Source organism: Sceloporus occidentalis, unplaced genomic scaffold (assembly GCF_023333645.1).
Source record: "Sceloporus occidentalis isolate IW3139 unplaced genomic scaffold, rSceOcc1.0.p SCAF_3, whole genome shotgun sequence".
Lineage (NCBI taxonomy): Eukaryota > Metazoa > Chordata > Lepidosauria > Squamata > Phrynosomatidae > Sceloporus > Sceloporus occidentalis.
In genome coordinates this window covers 1,312,952-1,335,548 of record NW_028316983.1, presented here as the reverse complement: position 1 = coordinate 1,335,548, position 22,597 = coordinate 1,312,952, and the positions used below count along the sequence as shown (strand labels likewise).

Below are 22,597 nucleotides of genomic sequence, written 5' to 3'. Positions count from 1 at the left end.
TGCGAACGACGGACCTTTTCAAATCGATTCACTGACACAGAGCAAAGGCAAATCCCAAACCGCTTTAAATGTAAGTGGGAATGAGCCCTGAATTTCCCTTTTGTATTGACCCTGAGGAAGGAAAAGAAATAGTGGCTAGCATTCTGCTCCGGACTGAGGCCTCCATAAATGCCAGGACCTGCGTGCAAAACTGAATGGAATGCTTTTACAATCTCCATGTCTTCCTAGGGGCTGCTGTGATGTTAACAAGGTAAGGGGTGTCTGTTGCACAATGGTAGCCAGCAGATTAACTGGTGTACCACTACAGATGGATAGAAGCAGGGAAGAAGGTATGTTTTCAGAGAGAGAGAGAAAGGAGAGAGAGGGGGAAATAATGCAGTGAATTGACTGGGACAACTCAAGCAAGTGAGCCAAGCAACATATAGGATACAAAAACATATTTGTTCTTATGCACTTCCAAGTTGTTTCCAACTTGTAGCAACCCTAAGAGGAACCTATCATGGAGTTTTCTTGGCAAGATTTGCTCAGAAAAGTTTGACATTGCCTTCCCCTGAGGCTGAGAGAATGTGACTTGCCCAGGGTCACCCAATGGGTTTGCATAGACAAATTGATATTTGAACCCTAGTCTCCAGAGTTGTAGTCCAACACCCAAACTTACACCACGTTGGTTCTCTACAAGAACACAGTAGCTGCCCTGAAATGGGGGGAAAGTTTCTGTCGATGGGCTCCCTTCCGAAAGACTTGGCAGGCAAAGACCCCAGCCTCACAGAGCCAGTGGTCAGTGTGGCCAGTGGCCAAAGGAGAAAGACCCCTGCCTGGGCTGAAAGGTGGATGTTAGTCATATCAAATCCTTGTGGGAGAGAATGGGAAGGTCTTCCCTTTATAACCCATCATCCTGTCTCTTGCAGCCTACAGCACCATGGTTCTGGGATGCTCACAAGCAAGTCAGGGAGTCCAGGGCCCCTCCGTCCCCAAACTGTCTTGTTTGCTCCTTGGTGTGGTGTTGTGTACCTCCAAGTCATTTCCAACTTATCCAACTCTAAGGCTTCACAGGGTTTTTTTTGGGGCAAGTTTCTTCAGAGGAGGTTTGCTATTGCATTGCCATCCTCTGAGGCTGAGAGAGTGTGACCTGAGGCTGAGAGACCCAGGGGGTTTCTATGCCCAAGTGGGGATTGAAACCCTGGTCTCCAGAGTCATAGTCCAATGTTCAAACCTCTACAACACACTTGCTCCTTAAAAGCCCAGAAATTCACCCAGCAATCGTTCCAAAAATATGGGGGACTGGGTGCATCTCCCAACATTAAAGAAATGAAGGAAAGGCAAAAGCTGGTTTGAAGGACTAAGAAGGAGAGGGTTTTTCCTCCTGCCGTCATCCATCTGCAACTCAAGTGTTGGACAAGAACCACAAAAATATTGTCGGTCAGGGTGTGAATGCTGCGACCATTACAGCAGGCTGCCTTCTCTGGTGGTCTTCCCTCCTTTGCAATGCTTTGCAATACACTGAGCCAGAGGATTTCTCTCCTTGCTCTCAGATTGCAAGAACCACCAAGTTGGAAAGGATGCTAAAAGGCTATCTGATCCAACCCCCTTATGGTGAAGGAGGTCCACCACGAAAAGTACCCCTGCGAGGTGGTCACCCAGATCTCTGTTTTAAAGCGTCTAGTGAAGTTGTGAAGTCTAGGACTCAGCACATGAGAGTTACAAGAATCCAGACACATCCGTACAAGGTTTACTGTGGGAAGAAAATGTTTAGTGGCTAAAGATGCAAGCTGAAGACACTGTGGATGTCTCGTCTGTGTCACCCACAAAACCGTCCTTGGTCCATCTTGGGTCTCCCGCAGCATCCAGGCCTCTCTCCTACTTTGCCACCACTCTCCTAGAAAGGTTGCCACCTAAAGATGCCAGGCTGACCATCGCTGTCATCTGCACACTCATGGGTGGGCCTCCACACTCCTAGCCTGCCCATGGCCCCTTCCTCGGTCTCTGTGCTTGCCTTGGCCCCTTTCCCGGTTGGGTCAGAGGTTTGCCCTGAGGCTGAGAGAGTGTGACTTGCTCAAGGGAGGTGGGTGGCTCAGCCAGGATTCGAACCGTAGATGTCCTTGGGGCTCGGGGAGCAGGCGGGGAGCCCTTCCTCTGTCTGGGCCGAGACGGGCCCCTCTTGCCATTCCGGAGCGCATGCAGTGCCAGTTCTTCCCCCTTCCAGGAGAGGACCTCTTGGCTCTGGATGTGCTTCAGCAGCAGCAGCACACCAACGGGTGCATTGCTCCATGGGCACTGGGCTGGAGATCAGTGGTGCAGTGGGTTGGGGAAGAAAGAGGAGCCCCAGAGGGCAGAGATGGCACCCGCCACCGACTCTCTCCATCCCTCCCTCAATCCCTCCCCCCCCCCCCCGAAGCACGGCCGAACGGAGAGGAGGAGGACGGAGGCAAGGCCAGGCGGTGGGAGCACGGACACTGGGGAAGGGACCCGGGAGGAGGAGGAGGAGGAGGAGGAGGGGAAGACTGTTTTCTTTTTTAAAAATAAAAAATTAAACTAATCACAAAACCGGTAGAATGGCTTAGCAGCTATTTGTCTCTACAAATAGTTGCTTTGCCAATCTATCACTTTTGTGATTAGTTTTATTTTTGTTTTTTTAAATAAAGGACCCAGAAAGGTGGCACTGAGAGTGTGTGTGACATCTCTGGAATGGATGACACACCACACACCCTGCCATTTGTCCCTCCTCTCTAAAAGAATCGATTCTGATCTGGCGTTCCCACTGTTAGGAATTGCATCAGAATCGATTCTTGCCAAAAGAATCTCTAAAAAGCGGCTACCCAAATACCTCGGGCTTTTGGCTTTTGCCCCGCGTTTTTCCCAGTGGGATAGATCCAGTGAGGATCGGGATCGATTTCCAGTAGGAACTAGAGGCATATACATCAAATCAGGTTTGAAGTTTTTCACAGTGGGAATGACCCTGAAGGGGCCACAGTATCTGGAAAGAACGGCTGAAGTGCCCAGCTTGCCTCATGATGAAGAACAAGGCTCTCTGCAGTTGCTTTGCTGAAGGTGGCCACTACTTCCTGGTTTACACTGAGGCCAGCAGCCAGGAGGACACCTGATCCGTCCTGAGCATTGTGCAATCGCACGAGGAGGGAGCTCGGCTGAGCCTGTTCTCTATTCATCACCACCGTCTGTCTGCCTCCTTCCTTCCTTCCTTTATTCCTTCCCTCCCTCCCTCTGCCAGCCACACCTGGGAGATCTTAAAGCTTAAAGCCTGGTCTGGGGCAGGCAGAACCCCACTTAGCTGGCCATCTCCTCCTCAGAAGGCAGCATGAAACCCAGGAGGACCAAAAGCAGGAGCAACAGCAGCAGCAACTACCAACTCCTCTTGCTCTCTCTTCTGGGGCTCTCCACCTTTTGCGCTCAGCTACTGGATGCATCCGAATATAACAACGTTACAGGTGGGTGAGAGAAAGCATCTGCCCACTTGGCTCTCCAAAGGAGAGGAAGGCCTCTGACTATAGCCTGGCACTGCCAGCCCATGCACACCCTGCGCCAAGAAATCCTCTGACCTCCAGCCCCTGACACTTGCACCCAGTGGGCAGCTGGGAGGTTTGCCCTTCCTCCCCTTGAGGCTTTGGAGAGCCAACTGTCCCTCTGCCAGCCTCTTTCCCCCTTGGCATGCCAAGGGCTGAGGGAGGGAAGCTCTCCTGCTTTCAAGGCTTTCAAGGGGCCAACTCTTTTGCCTTTATTTCCAGCTGCAGCAGGGAAGCCTGGCACATGCCCTGCAAACACAGAGACGGCAACCACCAGCGGGAACTGCACAACAGAATGCCAGTCGGACACCGACTGCGGAGGCAACGAGAAATGCTGCCCGGCAGGCTGTGGGATGTCTTGCCAGACCCCGGATGGTAATGCTTGTGCCAGTCCATACATACACACACCTGGGCCAAGGAGATAGTCAGGGCTGGAGGGCTTAGCCCCCAAAGAGTCAGGCAGGTCAGATCAGCCATGGTGCTTCTAGAACATGGCCACATAGCCCTAAACAGCCACAAAAAACTATGGCCATGGTGCAGTTTGCGCAATTGTTCCAGGGCTGCTCAGAGGTCAGGAGAAACGGCACTGAAAGCAGGCAGTTGCTTCCTCCGTCTTCTCCCCAGTCCTTTCCTGAATCCTGTTTCGGAGGCCAATATTGTATATATTAGTGAATGAGTCAAATAGCAGGAGGGCAGGCGCTTCGTCTCAATGAAGGTGCAGACTTAAGGGTGGCTTCACATGTCAGGATTTTGGGGCTTTGGCCCACTAGGCCTAGGACTTGTCTATACTATTAAAATGCAGTGGGGGCCCTTGTTGTCCTTTGGAGTTTGGTTCCCAGGACCTTCGAGGACACCAAAATCCGTGGATGCTCAAGCCTCATTACATACAATGGCATACTATAATGGCGTCCCTTATACAAAATGGCAATTTTTTTTGGAGTTTATGTATATATTTGAATCTTTTCAAGGCATGGATGCTTGAATCTATGCATAAGGAACCCATGGATACAGAGGGCCAACTGTACTCCTTCTTCTAGTGGAGTAGAATGTGATCCAGCCACATGCAATTTCCAGGAATTTGGGCTTTTTGTAGGGCACCCCCCAAAACTCCTTAAACTATGTAGAAAAATGCTTTTCAGTTTTTACTGGAATATCCACAGAAATCTCCAGAAATGCACCTTATTGCACATGTGGCCTTCTGTCTATTTTGCCTAGATTCGGGTGGTTGCACATTTTTGGCAGAGGGAGGATGAATAGATGCAAATCAGTGCAAATTTGCACAGAAAAGTAGAGACAATTGTCAAAGTGAATGTGCAAAAATCTGCAGCAATTGGCATAATGCACTTACATGTAGACAAGCCCTCTGTCTTTTCTTAATTTTTCATTTATTTGATTGATGAATTCCTATGCCAGTGTTCCTTGTTTTTGGAACGGCTCTGGAGGACCTCATGCACCTTGGTGCCAGGCAGTGGGGTGCCCCAGCAAAGAATGGCACAGACTTTTGGGGCTTGCAGGGTGTGCCCTACAAAGTGCCAGGTTGTTTCACATGGTGACAGAGTAACACAACCGAATGCCAGTGGGACACCAACTGCAGAAGGAATGAGCAATGCTGCCTGGAGGGCCGTGGGACATCTTGCCGGACCCTGTATAGTGTGCACTGTGTACAAACAATGCATGGATGCGAATTGCAGAGGTCCAGGTGCAAAGCAGCTGGGACTGTCTCCGATGGTAAGCTGGAACCAGCCTCCAAATGCTGCAAGGCCACTGGTTATTTTGCCAAGGCATCAGAAGAGTGGCATTCTTGTGGCATGTGGATTGCTGCCCCAAAAGAGGGTACCCCCACTGCCTTCAGGGAAGCCGTCCATGGAGGCATCGGGGCTGAGTGCGGAAGACCAGGGGGGAGGAAGCAAGGAACCGGGGGGGGGGGGCAGTGAGGAAGAAGAAGAGGAGGAGGAGGAGGAGAGGGAGGCAAGGAAGGAAGACGTCCCTGAGCAAAAGGAGGAGGAGGAGGAGGAGGAGGAGGAGGAGGAGGAGGAAAATGAGAGGAAGGCAAAACAAATGACCTGGGGTTTTTTTTAAATAAATTGATTGCAGAAACAATCGAGGGGTTTAGCAAATATTTGTTTTTGCAAGTAATTGCAAATTCAAACACTCAGTTTCTTTGATTCATGCATTGCTACTCTCCACATCCCCTCAACTAACTACTTTAGCAACAGCAGCTTCAGGAGGGAGCAAGCTTGTTTTCTGCTGCTCCAGAGAACAGGACCCAGAACAATTGGTGTAAGCTCCAGGAAAAGAGATTCCGCCTCAACATTAGGAGGAACTTCCTGACAGTAAGGGCTGTTTGACAGTGGAACATATTCCGTTGGAGTTTGGTGGAGTCTCCTTCTTTGGAGGCCTTTAAACAGAGACTGGATGGCCACCTGTCAAGGATGCTTTGACTGAGAGTTCCTGCATGGCAGAATGGGGTTGGACTGGATGGCCCTTTTCCAACTCTGTGATTCTATGATTCTAAGGGAACCTGGGGTCTGGCAGATTCTTCCATCACCTTCCCTTTTGCGTTGCAAAGGGCTTAGCTATACCTTTGTTGTGGGAGTAAGGGGATGATGGGGCATCTTTTGGGCTGCTCTGTCTGGAATGCCAGGGTCAGAGTACCCTGGGGTACGTCTTCCAGCAGGACTGGCCTTCATGCTGCGAGATCTCTCTCTCTATGTGTGTGTGTGTGTGTGTGTGTTTCTTTCACACAAACACACACTTCTTTCTCCTCTCCAGACTGTGCTCTTTACGTGCAGCTTGCCAGGTGTGTGAACCAGGGACCCGCAACCTCCAGGATCCATCTGTTGCTCAAAGGGGAGCCAGCTGCTCGGGGCTTTCCCATGTGTGTTTGCCATAGTTAATCTCAGTGCAAATCTGGCTTTTCCTGGATTGCTGCAGGTACAAAAATAGAACCAAAAAAACCACACACAAATACAACAACTGAGAAAGAAAAGTAGTGCAACTGGAATATGCCTAAGGAGGCCCACAAGAAGACTGCTAGGAAGAAAGTCCAGCATTCTTGGGAGTGGAGGTGGGGGACCTTCATAACCAAAGAGTGTCCTCCCTTCCCAAATACAAAAGAATGTGGCCCAAGCCTTGGCCACGAATGGAAGCTCAAGAGTTGCACCCAAGAAGTGATGGAGTATTCTTTGCAGCCACAGTTGCACCTCTGACCTGATCTTCCTGGTTGAGTTTATGTGCAAGAAACAACAAGAGCAGCACCTAGTTTCCAAAAAAAGAATGTGTGATGCAGCAGCTAAAAAGGCCAATGCAATTTTAGGCTGCATCAATAGAAGTATAGTGTCTAGATCAAGGGAAGTCACAGTGCCACTCTATTCTGCTTTGATCAGGCCTCACCTGAAATAATCCTGTGTCCAGTTCTGGGCACCACAATTTAAAAAGGATATTGAGAAACTGGAGTGTGTCCAAAGGAGGGCGACTAAAATGGTGAAGGGTCTGGAAACCATGAAGGCCTATGAGGAGAGACTCAGGGAGCTGGAGATGTTTAGCCTGGAGATGAGGGTTAAGAGGTGATATGATAGCCCTGTTTAAATATTTGTCATACTGAGGAGGGAGCAAGCTTGTTTTCTGCTGCTCCAGAGATTAGGACCCACAGCAATGGATGCAAACTACAGGAAAAGACATTAGGAGGAACTTCTGGACAGTAAGGGCTGTTCAGCAGTGGAACACGCTCCTCCGTCAGAGATTTTGGTGGAGTCTCCTTCCTTAGAGGTCTTTAAACAGAGGCTGGATGGCCATCTGTCAATGGGGATGCCTTGATTGAGAGTTCCTGCATGGCAGAAGAAGTGGGTTGGATGGCCCTTGGGTTCTCTTCCAACTCTAGGATTCTATGATTCTATTGACAATGGCTCCCGGTTCTCCTTGTCTGGATACCCACCTTGTGGCCCAGAGGAGGCTACCTGCTGGAACCTAGGAATGACCGTTGGCACGAAGAGCTTGCTGCTGTTCCGCCTTTGTGGAGAAGAAACAATGGAGTCACTCCAAGCAGAAACAAACACAGAGACTGCTGCCAAGTTGGCAGGAAGGCAGCAACACCTTCTCAGGCCGATGGGGCAGAGAGCGCAGGAGCAAAGAAGGAGAGAAAAGGGCTCCTAGCTGGAAGAAACTGGCTGAAATTCCAGGTCTCTCCAAGGCTTTCTTTGGAAGCCAAAGCTGAGACCATTCCTGCTGGAGAAGAAGCTTCACTGGTGGAAAATGGAGGCATCCAGGGCCCCAAAGCAAAGGAAGCATCCCAGACCTCCGGAACTGATGGGTCCCAGCATCCCCTCACAGCAAGAGGGTCATGATGCATTGAAACCTTTTACTCGAAGTCTCAAATCAAGTCTCAAGTCTCTACTTTCAAGTCCAAAGTTGAGTCTCAAGTCTTTGCAAGATACTTTCTCATCAAGGCTCAAGTCTGAGAACCAAATTTAACAGGGGAAAAAGGATGTGGGAGCAGGTGGAGTTTCAGTAACTTGAAAATAAAGAAGACATGGGTAAAAAAATCTCGGAGGAAGCAGTAAATGCATTAGGCAACAGGCTTTTGGTGGAAGACCTTCTAAATCTTTTCTAAAACTTTAGAAGCCTCCTCCAACATGATGCGGAGACAAGCTGGATGCCTGGCTCAAGCTCATTGCCTAACATACTTGCTGTTTCTGGATGAAGTCAGGCCAGCAAGTTGGTTGCTAAAAATATACAAGCCATAAGTTGAGTCCATCATTTATTGCTGAGCTGTGTCCTATAGTCCTGGTTCTCTCTGGCTTTACTTCACAAATGAAGATTCAGGAAGGACTCGTGATCCCACACTTTCTAGAAGCAGCGCGTTGATAACTAAAAAGGCCAATCCGGGATAAACAAGTCCAGTTGCAGAAAGCACAGGAGAAAGTCTCCTTGGGTGATGTTTCCGGGTTGTGGTTCTTTCTGCGTTGTCGTTTCTCTTTGAGACTGATTCGCCATGAGCTTTCAAAAAGAGGCTGCAGCATCGTGGATAGTGCGTCTCCATGCCTCCCGATGCGAGGCCAGGGCGGACCATTGTTGGTGATCAATTTGGCCAAGCCTGAGATGTTGTCTCAGGGAGTCCTTGTATCTCTTCTTTGGGGCGCCCCTCTTACTCTCTTGACCCATGGCGAGTTCACCGTAGAATACTGTTTTTCGGAGGCGATGGTCCTCCATCCTAGAAACGTGTCCTGCCCAGCACAGCTGCGTCCTCAATAGCATGGCCTCAATGCTGGTGATCCCTGCTTGCTCAAGGACAGCAACATTTGTCACATAGTCAGTCCAGTGTATCTTTAGAATCATAGAATCATAGAGTTGGAAGAGACCACAAGGACCATCCAGTCCAACCCCCTGCCATGCAGGAAATCCAAATCAAAGCATCCCCGACAGATGGCCATCCAGCCTCCGTTTGAAGACCTCCAAGGAGGGAGACTCCACTACACTCCTAGGAAGTGTGTTCCACTGTCGAACAGCCCTTACTGTCAGGAAATTCCTCCTAATGTTGAGGTGGAATCTCTTTTCCTGCAGCTTGCATCCATTGCTCTGGGTCCTAGTCTCTGGAGCAGCAGAAAACAAGCTTGCTCCCTCCTCAATATGACATTGTGCATAAACAGCGCTGATGAAAGTGTTCAAGGAGTCGTAGCTGTTGGTGATAGGTGACCCATGTTTCAGACCCATAGAGGAGAATAGACAGTACAATGGCTCTATACACACTGATTTTGGTGCTTCACCTCAAGTGTTTGTTACTCCAGACTCTTTTGTGAAGCCTTCCGAATGCACTATATACACTATGCTTATAGTGCATAGGCCTGGTACACATACCTGTGAAAATGTCTGGGCTGGCGGTGGCCTTTTTCCCCCCAGAGGGAAGCCATAGCTGCCTAAATATGTGGCCTCCCACCACAGGAAAAAGAACCTGCAAAAAGCGGGTTCTTTTTCCACCATGCCAGTTACATCTGAGTGCGCCAATGTACACGGGGCACCGCCATTACAGCGCCACCAGTACGTGCTAGGGTTAGGGACCATGCGGTTATCGTGTGGTCTCTAATCCTAGCTATGCCGCCGCCATGCCACAAAAGGGCCGTCTGTCCCGGGCCATAGAGACTTATCGCATTACAAAAGTAACAGAAGAGGCAGTGAGGCAATAAGTGGCTTTCTGCTTTCTGTCTTAAGGGCTCTACAGACCACGCAAAAGGGGTGGCCTGCAGCTGCCCCTTTTTGTGCCAGACCAGGGCCGTGGCATCCTCATGCCACAGCTCCGATCCAGCCTTCCGGGGGTGCAAAAAAGAGCCACAAAAAGCTGCTCCTTTTTTGCAACCTCAAAAGTGTGCCATAGCACGACTGTATGGTGCCCCTTCAGCTCTGCGTCATCTGGACATAATGCCAGAGGTGCGCCATCTGGAGCAATGCACGGCATCATGGTGTCCTGGGGGCAGAGTCAGGGCATGCATCATCTGGACGCAATGCCCTGACTCGGCCCACAGTCCAGCCCAAAGTGCCAGTCTATATAGGGCCTTACTTCCATTCTCCAGAGGGAGAAGATTGTAAAAGCCTTGCTTTTGCCAAGTGCATATTTCCAGCAGGACAAAAGGTATGCATTTATGATCATCTCTGTCAAAAGCAGAATGGATTTGCTTCAAGGGCATGCAGAGATTTAAACAAAAAGCATCTGCTGCACTTTGGCTCCAAGACCACCAATGGATCCTCAAGTCCCATTAAACACAGTGGCATAATAAAATGATGTCCCTTATATACAGTGACAAAATCAAGGTTTGCTCTTGTCAGGCTCCCAATTGCCACCCCCAAACAACAAGAGGCTGTGCTTCTAAAAAGTAACAGCTTTATTGAAAGGTAAAGGTATAGGCAACAGAAGTGACTTCTTTGTCAGGAATGAAGATACATAGTTACAGATGGGTTATATAGTCCTATGAGCAGACCCACCCCCATAAAGCAATAAAGTTAATCAATTGGATCAGTCTTTCCCGCGCAGTGAGGAATCTCCACCCCGATGACGTAGTGTCCTCTCGTCCAGGCTCTCTGGCCTGTTCCCAAAACAATTAAGTTCTCACCAAGCGTTATCTCCTCCTTGCACCTGTGGCCTTGAAACCCAGACATCTCTCACTACTGAACTAAGTATTATAAAATCTTAACAACCTATGAGTATATGTAAGAATGGTTATATATCCCATCAACCCACAACCCAACATACATGGCAGCATATAAAGCATAACAACAACATATATTAACATCATGAACATATTACTATAACAGCCTATAAGTAGTAGCATTAACTCCTAAGGTTTAACTCACCCCTCCCAACACAAGAGCAGTCTCTGCCTGGCTGGGTAACTCCCTAACATTGTAACATTCCAATCCTAATAAGCAAGCACAGAAGCTAGCCATCTATCTATCACCTTCTAGTACATTCTAACTAACCAATATATATCAAACCCATTATATCCTTAATCAACTAATATCTAAACAAAACCCTAAACTAATAATCCCTCTGACAGAACCCCCAAATGAATATATAAATGACAAATGAATATATGAATGCAGGGGAGTTCTGACAGCTCTTTTGGAATGTATATCTTTTTGGAATATGTCTAAATCATGGATGCTTGGATCCATGGTTTAAAAAAACCTGTGGATATGGAGGGCTGACTGTAATTGAAGCAACTTGAGTTTGAGTCAATCAACTCAAATCTACTCAGCAGGAAGATTTGGGACCCCAAACAACAAATTCTACCCAGACCATCACTGGCTCCACTCCTTAGAGGCCTATGGCTGGACCATGGGTCTCCTGAGTTGGGATGCAACCCGACTCCCAGGGCAAGGCCTTTGCAAGGTGCGCCACTGGGGTTTTATAGGGCAAAAGCAAACAGCATTGCACAGGTGTGACCTTTCTCTCATCTTAATAGATGTGGGAATGGTGCAAGCAAGCTAATGCAAGGAGAATTTACTTCTTGAGTCTGTTCCCAGCCAAGCCAAAGTATAAACCATCTACAGTTTGGAGCGTCTGTGCCTCCCCTCTTGGCCTGGAAGAAGGAGGTTTCGGCCCACTTTGGAACTGCCCCAAAGTTAAGCTTCAAAACCTCCTTGACTGGGAAGCAAAACAACTTTGCTGCTAGGAATCCTGTGGCTGCTTCTATCTTTTTCTTTTTCTTTTTCTTTTTAAAGTTTTTTATTAATAAAACAAATCTATACAGATTTCAATTGACAGCTTTACATTTTACACAACATATAAAACACAATCTACACACTTCAAAATTAACCATGTGTGGAAAGAGAAAGAAAGCTAACTTCCACTGAAAAGTACGTCTAAGTTTCTATTACATCTGGTTTCATAGATCATTTATTTAGCTCTATATTCACCACTTCTGATTCTTCTCTCTCTCCATAATCTCAACACCTTAAAACCTATTAAGTGCAGCTCCTAACTGTAATTCTTCCCCTTTTATGTTTAGTTGTTTAGGGCCCCATTTCCACTTCGATATAAATCATAGCAGGATTCGAGGTAGATGGCCCTAGTTCCCATTTGAAATCGATCCTGATCCTTATCGGAGCGATTTCAAATGAGAAAATGCGGGTCAAACTCAAAAACCCCGAGGTTTCCGGACATCACTTTCCAAAGTGGTGTTTTGGGGGATGAATCGTTTTATTGTAAAATAGATCGATTCATCCCAGTGAATTTATTGTAAAATAGATCGATTCATCCCAGTGGAAACGACATTAATGCTACTCCTGCCTCCAGGCCCCACAAAGGAGGGGAGAGAGCCAGGCCAGGAGTAGAGAGGCATGCACACGCGTCCGCCATCCTCCATCCTGTGTCCTCTGGGCCCACTGCACATCACTTACGTCACAAGTACATCATTGGCGCACTTGTGACGTCCACCCGGTGATGGAAGAAGAACCCATTTTCCAGGTTCTTTTTTACTACGGAGGGAGGCCATGCGGTTTGGCCGCTGCGGCATCCCTCCAGAGGGAAACAGGCCACCGCCAGGCCACCTTTTTTGGGTGGTCTTTCCCAGGTCTGAGTTTTTAGTACTGAACCTCAGAGCCAGCATGGTTTGAGCGTTCAACGATGACTCTGTAGACCAGGGTTTGAATCCTGGCTCAGACATGTAAAAACCCACTGGGTGTCCTTGGGCAATAAGTCACACTCTCTCAGCCTCAGAGGAAGGCAATGGCAAGCCTCCTCTGAACAAATCTAGCCAGGGAAACCCCATGATAGGTTTGCCTTAGGGTCACCATAAGTTAGAAATGACTTGAAGGCACGCAACAACATCATCTCAGTGTCTGAACTTTAATGTCCTGCTGGTCTTGGCACTGGAAGGCCTTGGGAGCAGAGGCCACAATCCGTGGCAATCAGTCACTAACCTGAAATTTAAGTTGTCCTTCGAGTCTTTGCTTGACCTTTGTCCCAAACCAGTTGTGCGCGTGTGTCTCTGTGTGATTCATTTTGGGGCGTGTGTTTTTCCTCTTCCATGCACTTCCATGCACTTCATGAACCCGGCGGCAGGGTTGGACGGTCAGTGATTCAGCCGATGCGCTTGCTCCACAGTCGAAGGGAGAGAAGGCGCCACTTATTCCCTCTCCTTCCAAAGCCACTTCCTGAAACTCTCCATATTTCTCTGGCATCGTCACACTTTGGTATGTTCCCAAAGCAATTGAGAAAAGGCTGCAGGCTGTTTTCCTCATCAGAGTCATGCAGTTCACGCTCGAACATTTCAGTGCTCCTGCCTTTTGTACTTGGCATTTTATTAATGGCTTCATCCACACTGGAGAAATAACCCGGTTTGGCACCGCTTTAAGTATCCCGGCTCAAGGCTGTGGAATTCTGGGAGTTGGAGTTTGTTGTGAGGCCTTCCTTCCTTAAGCTCTGCTCCTCTCTGGGCCCACAACAAACTCCATCTCCCAGAATTCCATAGCCTTGAGCTGGGATACATAAAGCGGTGCCAAACCAGGTTATTTCTCCAGTGTGGATGCAGACAATGAATGGTTGCATTTCTGTGCCACCATTCCTAGAACGGCTCACATGGTGCCCAAAGAAAGCTGCATACTTTGGAAGTAGCGCATACTCATGCACACACACACACATTTTGTTGAAGTCACTAATTGACTGGAGATCTATTTTAAGGGAGGCCCCAGCTCACTTTCCTTGGCAGCCTTTGCATGATTTCCCAATGCTTGGAATCCAGAGCATTGGAAGTGTTGTGAAGTCGAAGACTTTCATTGCCAGCATCCATAGTTTTTTTGTGGGCTTTTCGGGGTCTGTGGCTGCTTTCTGGAAGAGTTTGTTCCTGACGTTTCACCAGCATTTGTGGCTGGCATCTTCTGGGACAGATGGTCATCCAGCCTCTGTTTAAAAACCTGCAAAGAAGGAGACTCCACCGCTCTCCGCATCAGGAATCTCTTTTCCTGGAGCTTGCATCCATTGCTCCCTTGGGTCCTATTCTCTGGAGCAGCAGAAAACAAGCTTGCTCCCTCATCAATGTGACATCCCTTCAAATATTTAAACAGGGCTCTCATATCACCCTCTTAACCATCTCTTCTCCGGGCTGAACATCTCCAGCTCCCTAAGTCTTTCCTTACTATTTAGTTTCTACTTAATTTTTTACTTAGGCGCAGTACAGACGTGCCAAATGCGCCATGCTGGTGGCATACTAGGAAACGCATATAACACTATGCAGTTAAGAGCGATTTAGATGTAAATAACGGAGCCGGTAACTATAAATCAATACAAAATCCATCTAGCCCCTTCCACCTCTCAATAAATAGTTCTCTCTTCTATATAATGCAGTACTGTGTGTCTTTCAGATACTGGATTATATAGAAAACAAAACTATTTGTTAAGAGGTGGAAGGGGCTAGATGGTTTTTAAGACGAAAGGAAGAATATATTACAATTTAGCGGATGTATGTGATGATCCCAACGGCGATTAAAAGGCTCAGTTATTAGGTTATTATTATTAGGGGAGTTGCTATTAGTTACCGAAAAGCCTAGTTCTCACTGCTCCCTTGAGCTAATTAATTAATTAATTAATTAATTCCCCTATCAAAGCCAATCTGGAGCAGTTTAGGCGACGCAGGAGGCGTTCTGATCCTCTCAGGCAACTAGGAGGCCCTTCGTCACTAATTTCGTTCTTGAAGGAAGCAATGAGCAATTTTAGACCGTTTTCTTCCTGCATGAGAAGCAGCTTGAAAACTGAAGCATTCGCAAAGACTCTTCGCATTTTGGATCTTAGTCAGGTGTATCTGCATTGCAGAATTAAAGCAGTTCGACGCCACTTTAACGGCCATGACTCCATATTTCAGAATGGTGGGAGTTGTAGTTTGGTGAGGCACTGAAGCTCTCCAACAAAGCAGGCTGAATAATACTTCTCCAAACTACAAATCCCAGGATGCCAAAGGATAGATCTGTGGCCATTAAAGTGGTGTCCAGCTGCTTTAATGCTGCAGTGTGGATACATCCTTATTCTGTGCAACATTCACATGTGTTTCTTTGCATACACACACAGACACACAAAATCATTCAATGCACAGGAAACAGACCTTTCTTCATGGAAAGGGTTTCTTCACAGAACATTCAGCAGATAGGAAATTTTGCTGCACAAAACCCACACGTGTTGTTCTGAGTGGGAAATGTTGTTTTCTATGCAAAAACACAGCAACGTGCAAATCCCACACACACACACACAAACTTAAGTCCCGAATTGAGAGCCTTTGCAGTGTAGCAGTTTGAATGCTGGACTGTGACTCTGGAGACCAGGGTCCGAATCCTGGATCAACCATGGAAACCCACTGGGAGACTTTGGGTGAGTCACACTCTCTCAGCCCCAGGGGAAGGCAATGGCAGCCCTCCTTTGAACCAGCCTTGCCAAGAAAACCTATATGATACACTTGCCTTTGGGTTTCCGTAAATCAGAAAGGACTTGAAGGCACAAAGCAACAACATTGAACCACTGTGTGAGGCCACACAGCCCATAACTGTAAAGGAAACTGAAGCATTGGACAAACTGCCCCAAAATGGCGGCCTGCCAGCACCTGTTTTTCCACCAGAGGGAAGCCACAGCCGCCAAACTGCGCAGTTTCCCGCCGGCGGAAAAAGATCCCGCAAAAAGCAGGTTCTTTTTGCACCACTATTATGACGTCTGAGTGCACCAATGGCGCACTCGTGATGTCACAAGCGCGATGCGACGTGCAGACGCTATACGTGTCATTTAACAATGGTAGCACTCGTCTACACAGGGCACTGCCATTGTTATGGCGGTGCGCCATACTAGGGATAGGGACTGTGCGGTTGCCAGTATTATGGTTTCTCCTCCTTATCTTCAATAACCTTTTTGTTTTTCTTCAGCTCATTTCTAATGTTACCTTTTTCTGTTTTCTATTTTTCTGTAAAATAGCATTTTGTTGCATTAAAAACCCCTCCAAGGACCCCTTTCCCTGAATCTCAAGCCATTGCTATTTTAGCACTTTTACCCAGATTTATGATTTTCTTTTATCTTCTTTTTACTATTATTATTATTATTATTATTATTATTATTGACAATGCTTCTTTTGCTTTTATGAATATGCTCAGGATAATAACTAAACGGAGTAATGAGAACTTTTAAGATTCCAGTAACTGTTTAGATTTAGATGTACAATTAGTATCTACTCCTCGATGTAATTATTAGATCTCCTCCTTCTTAAAGGAAACATTCAGATGAAATATAATTGTGTTATAAGGAAAAGAGAAGAAATGGCAATAAAGACGAATTAAGATGCAGTCAGGAAAAAAGTTTAAAGATGATAGGAAGCCAAGAAGAAGATAAGTATATTTATCCAGGAAGTATTTTTGATTCAAATGAATGGTAATGGCATAGCTTTATTATTATTATTATTATTATTATTATTATTGTTGTTGTTGTTGTTGTTGTTGTTGTTGTTGTTGTTTGTGTGTTATATACCAGTATTGTTTGTTTGTTTGTTTTCAATGTATGTAAAATAGAACGTAAGGCATGTTTAATTAAAAAAAATAATGGGCTAAAATTGGTTAATGCTGTTTTTGTCTTTCTAATCGCCTCCGGCTCTTTTAATAGTTCTTGATCCGATCTCCAGCTTGTTCTGCTCTTTTATACCTTTTAAATAAAGAGTTTGTGGGTCATGATCCAAAAACATTCTTGGAAGAACTTCCATTTCTTTCATCCCTTTCCCTAATTTCTTTCTTGCTAAAATTGAACCATTCCTGCCCAATGGCTTTGGTCTATCTGAGAAATAGTATAAGCCCCCGTTCCCTCATATAAATCTCTCCATATATCGAACAAAGCCATATTTTCCATGAAGTTCACTTCATTTCTTGCTTTCTTCTATTACCAAGATTTTTCTTGAATTGCTCGCTAACTTTAAAAAGCAGGAAAAATCTGAAAGCGACGTTGTATTTGTTGTGCAAAACACTGGAAAGAGCCAGAAAACCCAAATATTGATGAATGGCTTTTAAAAGCCCAAGATGTTATTGAAATGGATAAAATAACAGTCTTGATAAGAGACAAATTAGTTAAAGAAGAACAGATATGGGATGCATTATAGAAGTATTGTAAAAAGAGATGGTCTGACAACTGATTACGAAATGACTACAAAGGGAATGACTAATGTATGATATATACAGATTATAACGTTTCTTACGAAGGAAGAAGAACAGAGTATAGGAATGTACATAGTCTAAAAATAAGAATAAGGTATGTATCTAGAACAGCGAAGTGGAGATGGAAATTGGAAAAGAAAGAGGAATAAATGAGTAAATGCTGCAAAGCAAGTTACAACTATATGAGTTAACAATGTAAGGAGTAAAGAGAGGAAGGTAAAGAGAATGATGAAGGAACAAAAGGAAAAGTTGTATTTTAATGTATGGATTAATAAAAATTATTTAAATAATAATAATAATAATAATAAACATCAGGGATCTTTTACCGTTTTCGCTCCAGATCCAAACGCTAGAACTCCAGGATGCAAAGGTCCAGATGTAGTTTTATTGATCCGGCAAAAGGGTGCAGACTGTGCTCTTTGGGCCTCTCCTCCTTTCCGTCTCTCACACTTTCTGTCCTTCCTCCGTTTGCAGAGAAGCCCGGCTCCTGCCCAGTCAGCTTAACCGGCATCTCCAGCCTCGGCTTCTGCAGCGATTCCTGCCAGAAGGACTCCGAATGCCCCAGAGACATGAAATGCTGCATAAACGGCTGCGGCCACAAGTCCTGCGCCAAGCCCTCCGCCTGAGGTAGGTCTTCGGCTGCCCTTGCCTTGCCCTCCTGGGAGATGAAGTGGGGTCAAACTGGGTTACTTCTGCAGTGCGGAGGCAGCCCTGCTCCCATTAAACAGAGAGTCTGCGAACACCTAGAAGGCAATGCCATAATCACAAAAAGTCAACATGGGTTTCAGAGAAACAAGTCATGCCAGACAAATCTAATCTCTTTCTTTGATAAAATGACCATTTTGGTAGATGAAGGGAATGCTGTGGATATAGTATATCTTGATTTCAGTAAGGCCTTTGACAAGGTTCCCCATGACATTCTTGCAAACAAGCTTGTAAAATGTGGGCTAGACAAAGCAACTGTTACATGGATTTGTCATTGGTCGATTGGCCGAACCCAAAGGGTGCTCAGCAATGGCTCCTTTTCTTCATCCTGGAGAGAAGTGACCAGTGGGGTTTGTCATAGAATCATAGAATCCTAGGACTTTTTCACACGGGGAAAATTGGACGGTTGACCGAAGGTTAATCTGGGCTCACCCAAGGTATTTCACGTAACTTCGCAAGAGAATTTCAAATGGCGTCGCAGGCAATCCAAACCCAATCCAAACGCAATTGTGAGTCATCCCAGGAATAGCTGCATTCAGAAAAACACGTGTGTTGAATTTATAAATCCTTTTCCATTGCAAATTCACAGTCAATTCGCATTTGCATTAGTATGAAATGCATCTATAGTTCAGCCATGGGATTCCCCTGTTAGAAACAAACTACAGTTCCCATGATCCTTTGTTGCAGTTTTCCTTCCTGTTCTCCTTGGCTGCCAAGAGCAAAGCAGCTGTTTTGGAGGAAAGAGCAGAGGGGGAAAGGACCATGCTTCCTGCCTCCTCCTCATTCCTTTCCTAATTCGCAATGAAGAAGCCGATGGGTACGTACGCATGTGATACATTCACATTTGCACTGCTCTCTCTTTCGGACGGAGGCTGTGTTCTGCATTGCGTGTGATGAGTCACAACGTAATTTTGTGCATTTTCGCATGGTCCCCACTTTATCCTTTTTTGGGGACGGTGGTACATTCCTCCGTGTGAAAAAGTCCATAGAGTTGGAAGAGACCCCAAGGGCCACCCAGTCCAGAAAAGGATGCCCACATTTTGGCACCGCAGTCCCTCCTGATGGGACCAATTGGAAGCTACATTAAAGCCACTGGGCAACATTGATAGAAACAATCCGTGTGTTTATAGCAACTTGCTTATTTCATTTATATGCCGCCTTTCTCCAAGAAAGCGAACCAAGACGACTCACAGATCCCTCACAAAACAAACTACTTTGGCCTTTATACAAGATAAATGCAAATAAACAACATGGCAATGACATTATAACAAAACGTGATCACAGATGGACCTTCCTTCCTTAATGGAAATGTACACAGACCATGCATACAAGTGGCAACAAGGTTGTCAATAAGTCATAAGAGTTTATCACACTGGGGCTGCTTTTGGCATTAAAGAGAGATTAAAGTGCATTTAAAGCATCCCGCAAATGAAGCGGAAATGGCCAGTAGTTGCACAAATGATGATCACATGCAATTGCGCAAATAAAGTGATATCGGAAATGCATTGTCACTGAAATCCCAAAAGTAAAAAGATGTGCGTTAATGCTTCTTTGTGACCACTTTAATGGCGGGTTTTGTGTGACGTTGTGTGAAAACGTTTCGCGTAATTACGCGATTTTTCTGGGATACTCACGGGATAAACTCCCGATCTCCTCCGTGTGATAAACTCCAGAGAGTAATGTTATTGCTTTTGGGACAGTGCTGCGTGCATAGTATCATAAATGTAACCACGGTTTGTTATAATTACATTGCCATGTTGTTTATTTGTATCTGTCTTGTATAAGGGTTAAAATATTTTGCTACAAACCTATTTCTTGTTGCAATCAGTGTTACCTGGTTGTCGTTCAGTTCGGAGGACTCTTGCATTGGTTTGTGTTTAAATATTGAAGCCCGATCCCATGTCCAGGTTGCTTTCTGTTGGAGCAACAGTTACTATTTATCCTTCTGTAATTATTTCCTTTCAGATATACATTGAATTTATACTGTTACATAACTGGCTATAATTCCGTCGTTGCGCTGTACATCTATCAACAAGGTCACAACAATTTACTACCAATAGTAACTGTTGCTCCAACCTGGTTGCTAATTGCATTACAGTTGCCAGATTCAGAGTACAGTTGTCCCTCCATATTTGCACTTTTGGGTTTTGTGGATTTGATTATTTGTGGTTTTGATTAATATGTTCTCTCTAGGAATCTCTAGGTCCTTCGGCGCAACTCTGCCAGATGTTGACCATAGAGTTGTGCTTGAGAATCGACAGGTTCCTAGAGAGACCACTTCTCTAGGCCTTTGAAGGTCCTCCAGCGTGATTCTATGATCAGCCTCTGGCAGAGGTTGACCATAGAGTTGCAGCGGAGGACCTGGAGATCCCTAGAGAGATGTTCCCTTAGGTAAAAAGAATAGTGCTTTTTGATTTGCGGTCTCTGCACATTCACAGGGGCCCTTCACCCTGAACCCCAACAAATGTGGAGGGACCACTGTATCCCTATACTTGTTTGTGTCCAATCCTATATTCAGCCTGGCAACCGTATCCTTGTAGAAGCAACTCCAGGTATTTATGTCAGAGGCAGAATGTCCACACTTTCAGTCCAAACTTGTAGAAGTGGAGTTGTGCATGTGGTGCCCACAGATCTGTATGCGCCTTGGTTTTCATGTACATTGTGCATAGCTGTCCATGCATGCTGCACACGGAGAAACATGAATCAAGTGGCTATCCATGCAGAGGCGCATTCAGCTGTGCATGGTTGCCATTTAATGTGAGAGCGGTGTAGTGCAAGTAATGCTTAGCTCTGCATTGTGGAAATGATGACTATACAGTCCAAACTTAGGATCTCAGGCAGACATGATGTGCAGAAAATCAAGGCGCAATGACTTTTTTCTTTCTATTTTTGGCAGACCCAATTAAATTAAGATTTGTGCTCTGCAGCTCTTTTGCAAAGGGATTCTTTCGCCCAAAAGGTTTCCAGCTGCAAAACAACAAAAGAGAACTCAGTGCTGCGTGGGATGGAAAGAGAAAAGGGAGAACATATTCAAAAAGGGCAGAGAAATGTGTTTTCTGAGTGTCAGGAACCCAATGAGGAGAGTCTTGGACAGTTTGGATCTTATTCCATGTAAAATATGCACATACTATTTGGAAACAGCGTTTTCTGCAAAACAGGAAATGGTGCTTTGGGCAGAAAAATATCACATGTGAATCAATGCAGTTTGACACTGCTTCTATGGTCATGGCTCCATCCTACGGCATCCTGGGATTTGTAGTTTGTTGTGGCACCAGAGTTCTCTGACAGAGAAGGCTAAATGTCTCACCAAGCTACAGATCCCAGAATTCCATAGCACTGAGCCGGGGTGGTTAAAGCAGTGTCAAACTGCATTAATTCTGCAGTGCAGATGAAGCCCTAAACTACGAAATAGTCTTGAAAGGGTGCATCGATACAGAGTTTGACACCATTTTAATTGCAATCCATGGCTCCATTGCGCAGAATCCTGGGTTCTGTAGTTTTGTGAGGCACCAGCACTTTTTAGCAGAGAAGGCCAAAGACCTTGCGAAACTACATATCCCAGGATTCCATAGGATGGTGGTACAGCACTTAAAGTGGTATCATAACTGCATTATCCTACAGTGTAGATGCATCCAAAAACAGCAGGTGATGAAGACCTTTAGCCCGAACAGACAGGCCAAAATAAAGCTGCTTTGGGCCACTTTGGAAGTGCGCTGTTTAAATGATGCATGGATCCTAAGAGACCGGAAACTGTGCCAAAGCCATGCTCCAGTCCTAAGGAATGGAGCACAGCTTTGGCACAGCTTCTGGCCTCTTAAGAAGTATGTGTCATTTAAACATCATACCTCCAAAGTGACCCAAAGCAGCTTTTTTTGGCCTGTCTGTTCAGGCCCATTGCATTAGGAACAAAAAATAGTTAAAGTTACCCATTGCTTCCTTTGACAAGCAATAACGTACCTCTGTATGACTGCCATGATGAAATGTCTCCCTCCTTGACCTTCCCAGGGGCTTCCCAGACCTTGCAGGGCAACTGAGGCCCAGGAGTCGGCAGCCCCAAAGGATGGGACCATGAGAACAGTGACCTCCCTGGACCAAAGCAAGCCTTGCTCTGCTTCCCACAACCGGACGCCTCTCCGCCTTCCAGCCACAGGAGCCTCTTTCCCCCATTTTCAATAAAATGCTCACTTCTCACTGCAGCCCCTGTCTCCTGCACCTTTGTTGCTTTGTGGCATCCATCTCCCATGTATGTGTTTGCTCTATGTGCTCCTGCCCCAGATGGAAGAAGCCAGAAGGAAGATGATGTCGGCACCTTTGCCCCCAAGGTTCCCATTCCAACTTTCTATTTGACTTTCTGGGCCAGGAAGATGCTAAAGCCAAGGAAGCCACTCTTTATTCATTGCTCTCAAGCCAGCTTTGACTTATGCCATCCTTTTCCAGAACTGGTTGAACTATCCCCCCAGACACAGTAAACCAGGTTTCTGTGGATGACCAGTAAGCTTTTTTATGGGTTTTCCAGACTATGTGGCCATGTTCGAGAAGAGTTTATTCCTAATGTTTTGCCAGTATCTGTGGCTGGCACCTTCAGAGAAAGCTGGCATGGAAGAGAGTGGGGTATATATACAGGAAAAGAGATTCCAGCTCGACATTCGGAGGAACTTCCTGAGAGTAAGAGCTGTTCAACAGTGGAATACATTCCCTTGGAGACTGTGGTGAAG

At 46.1% G+C, this 22,597-nt stretch overlaps 1 protein-coding gene across 1 annotated transcript; it reads left to right on the top strand.

The window, feature by feature from the left end:
* Positions 1–3,161: 3,161 nt before the first annotated feature.
* LOC149315404 (waprin-Phi1-like) lies at positions 3,162–22,078 on the top strand. The gene is made up of 4 exons (XM_089513408.1): positions 3,162–3,443; positions 3,741–3,893; positions 17,652–17,804; positions 21,888–22,078. Exons 1-3 carry the CDS (start codon positions 3,314–3,316, stop codon positions 17,801–17,803), a joined length of 435 nt encoding a protein of 144 aa, XP_089369534.1. The 5' UTR covers positions 3,162–3,313; the 3' UTR covers position 17,804; positions 21,888–22,078.
* The last annotated feature ends 519 nt before the right edge of the window (positions 22,079–22,597 follow it).

Bases quoted from the DNA above. Each gene is read 5' to 3' on its own strand.
- LOC149315404 (XM_089513408.1), top strand. From the start codon at position 3,314: ATGAAACCCAGGAGGACCAAAAGCAGGAGCAACAGCAGCAGCAACTAC. The intron at 3,444-3,740 runs GTGGGTGAGAGA...CTTTATTTCCAG, and splicing joins CGAATATAACAACGTTACAG to CTGCAGCAGGGAAGCCTGGC. The intron at 3,894-17,651 runs GTAATGCTTGTG...CTCCGTTTGCAG, and splicing joins GTCTTGCCAGACCCCGGATG to AGAAGCCCGGCTCCTGCCCA.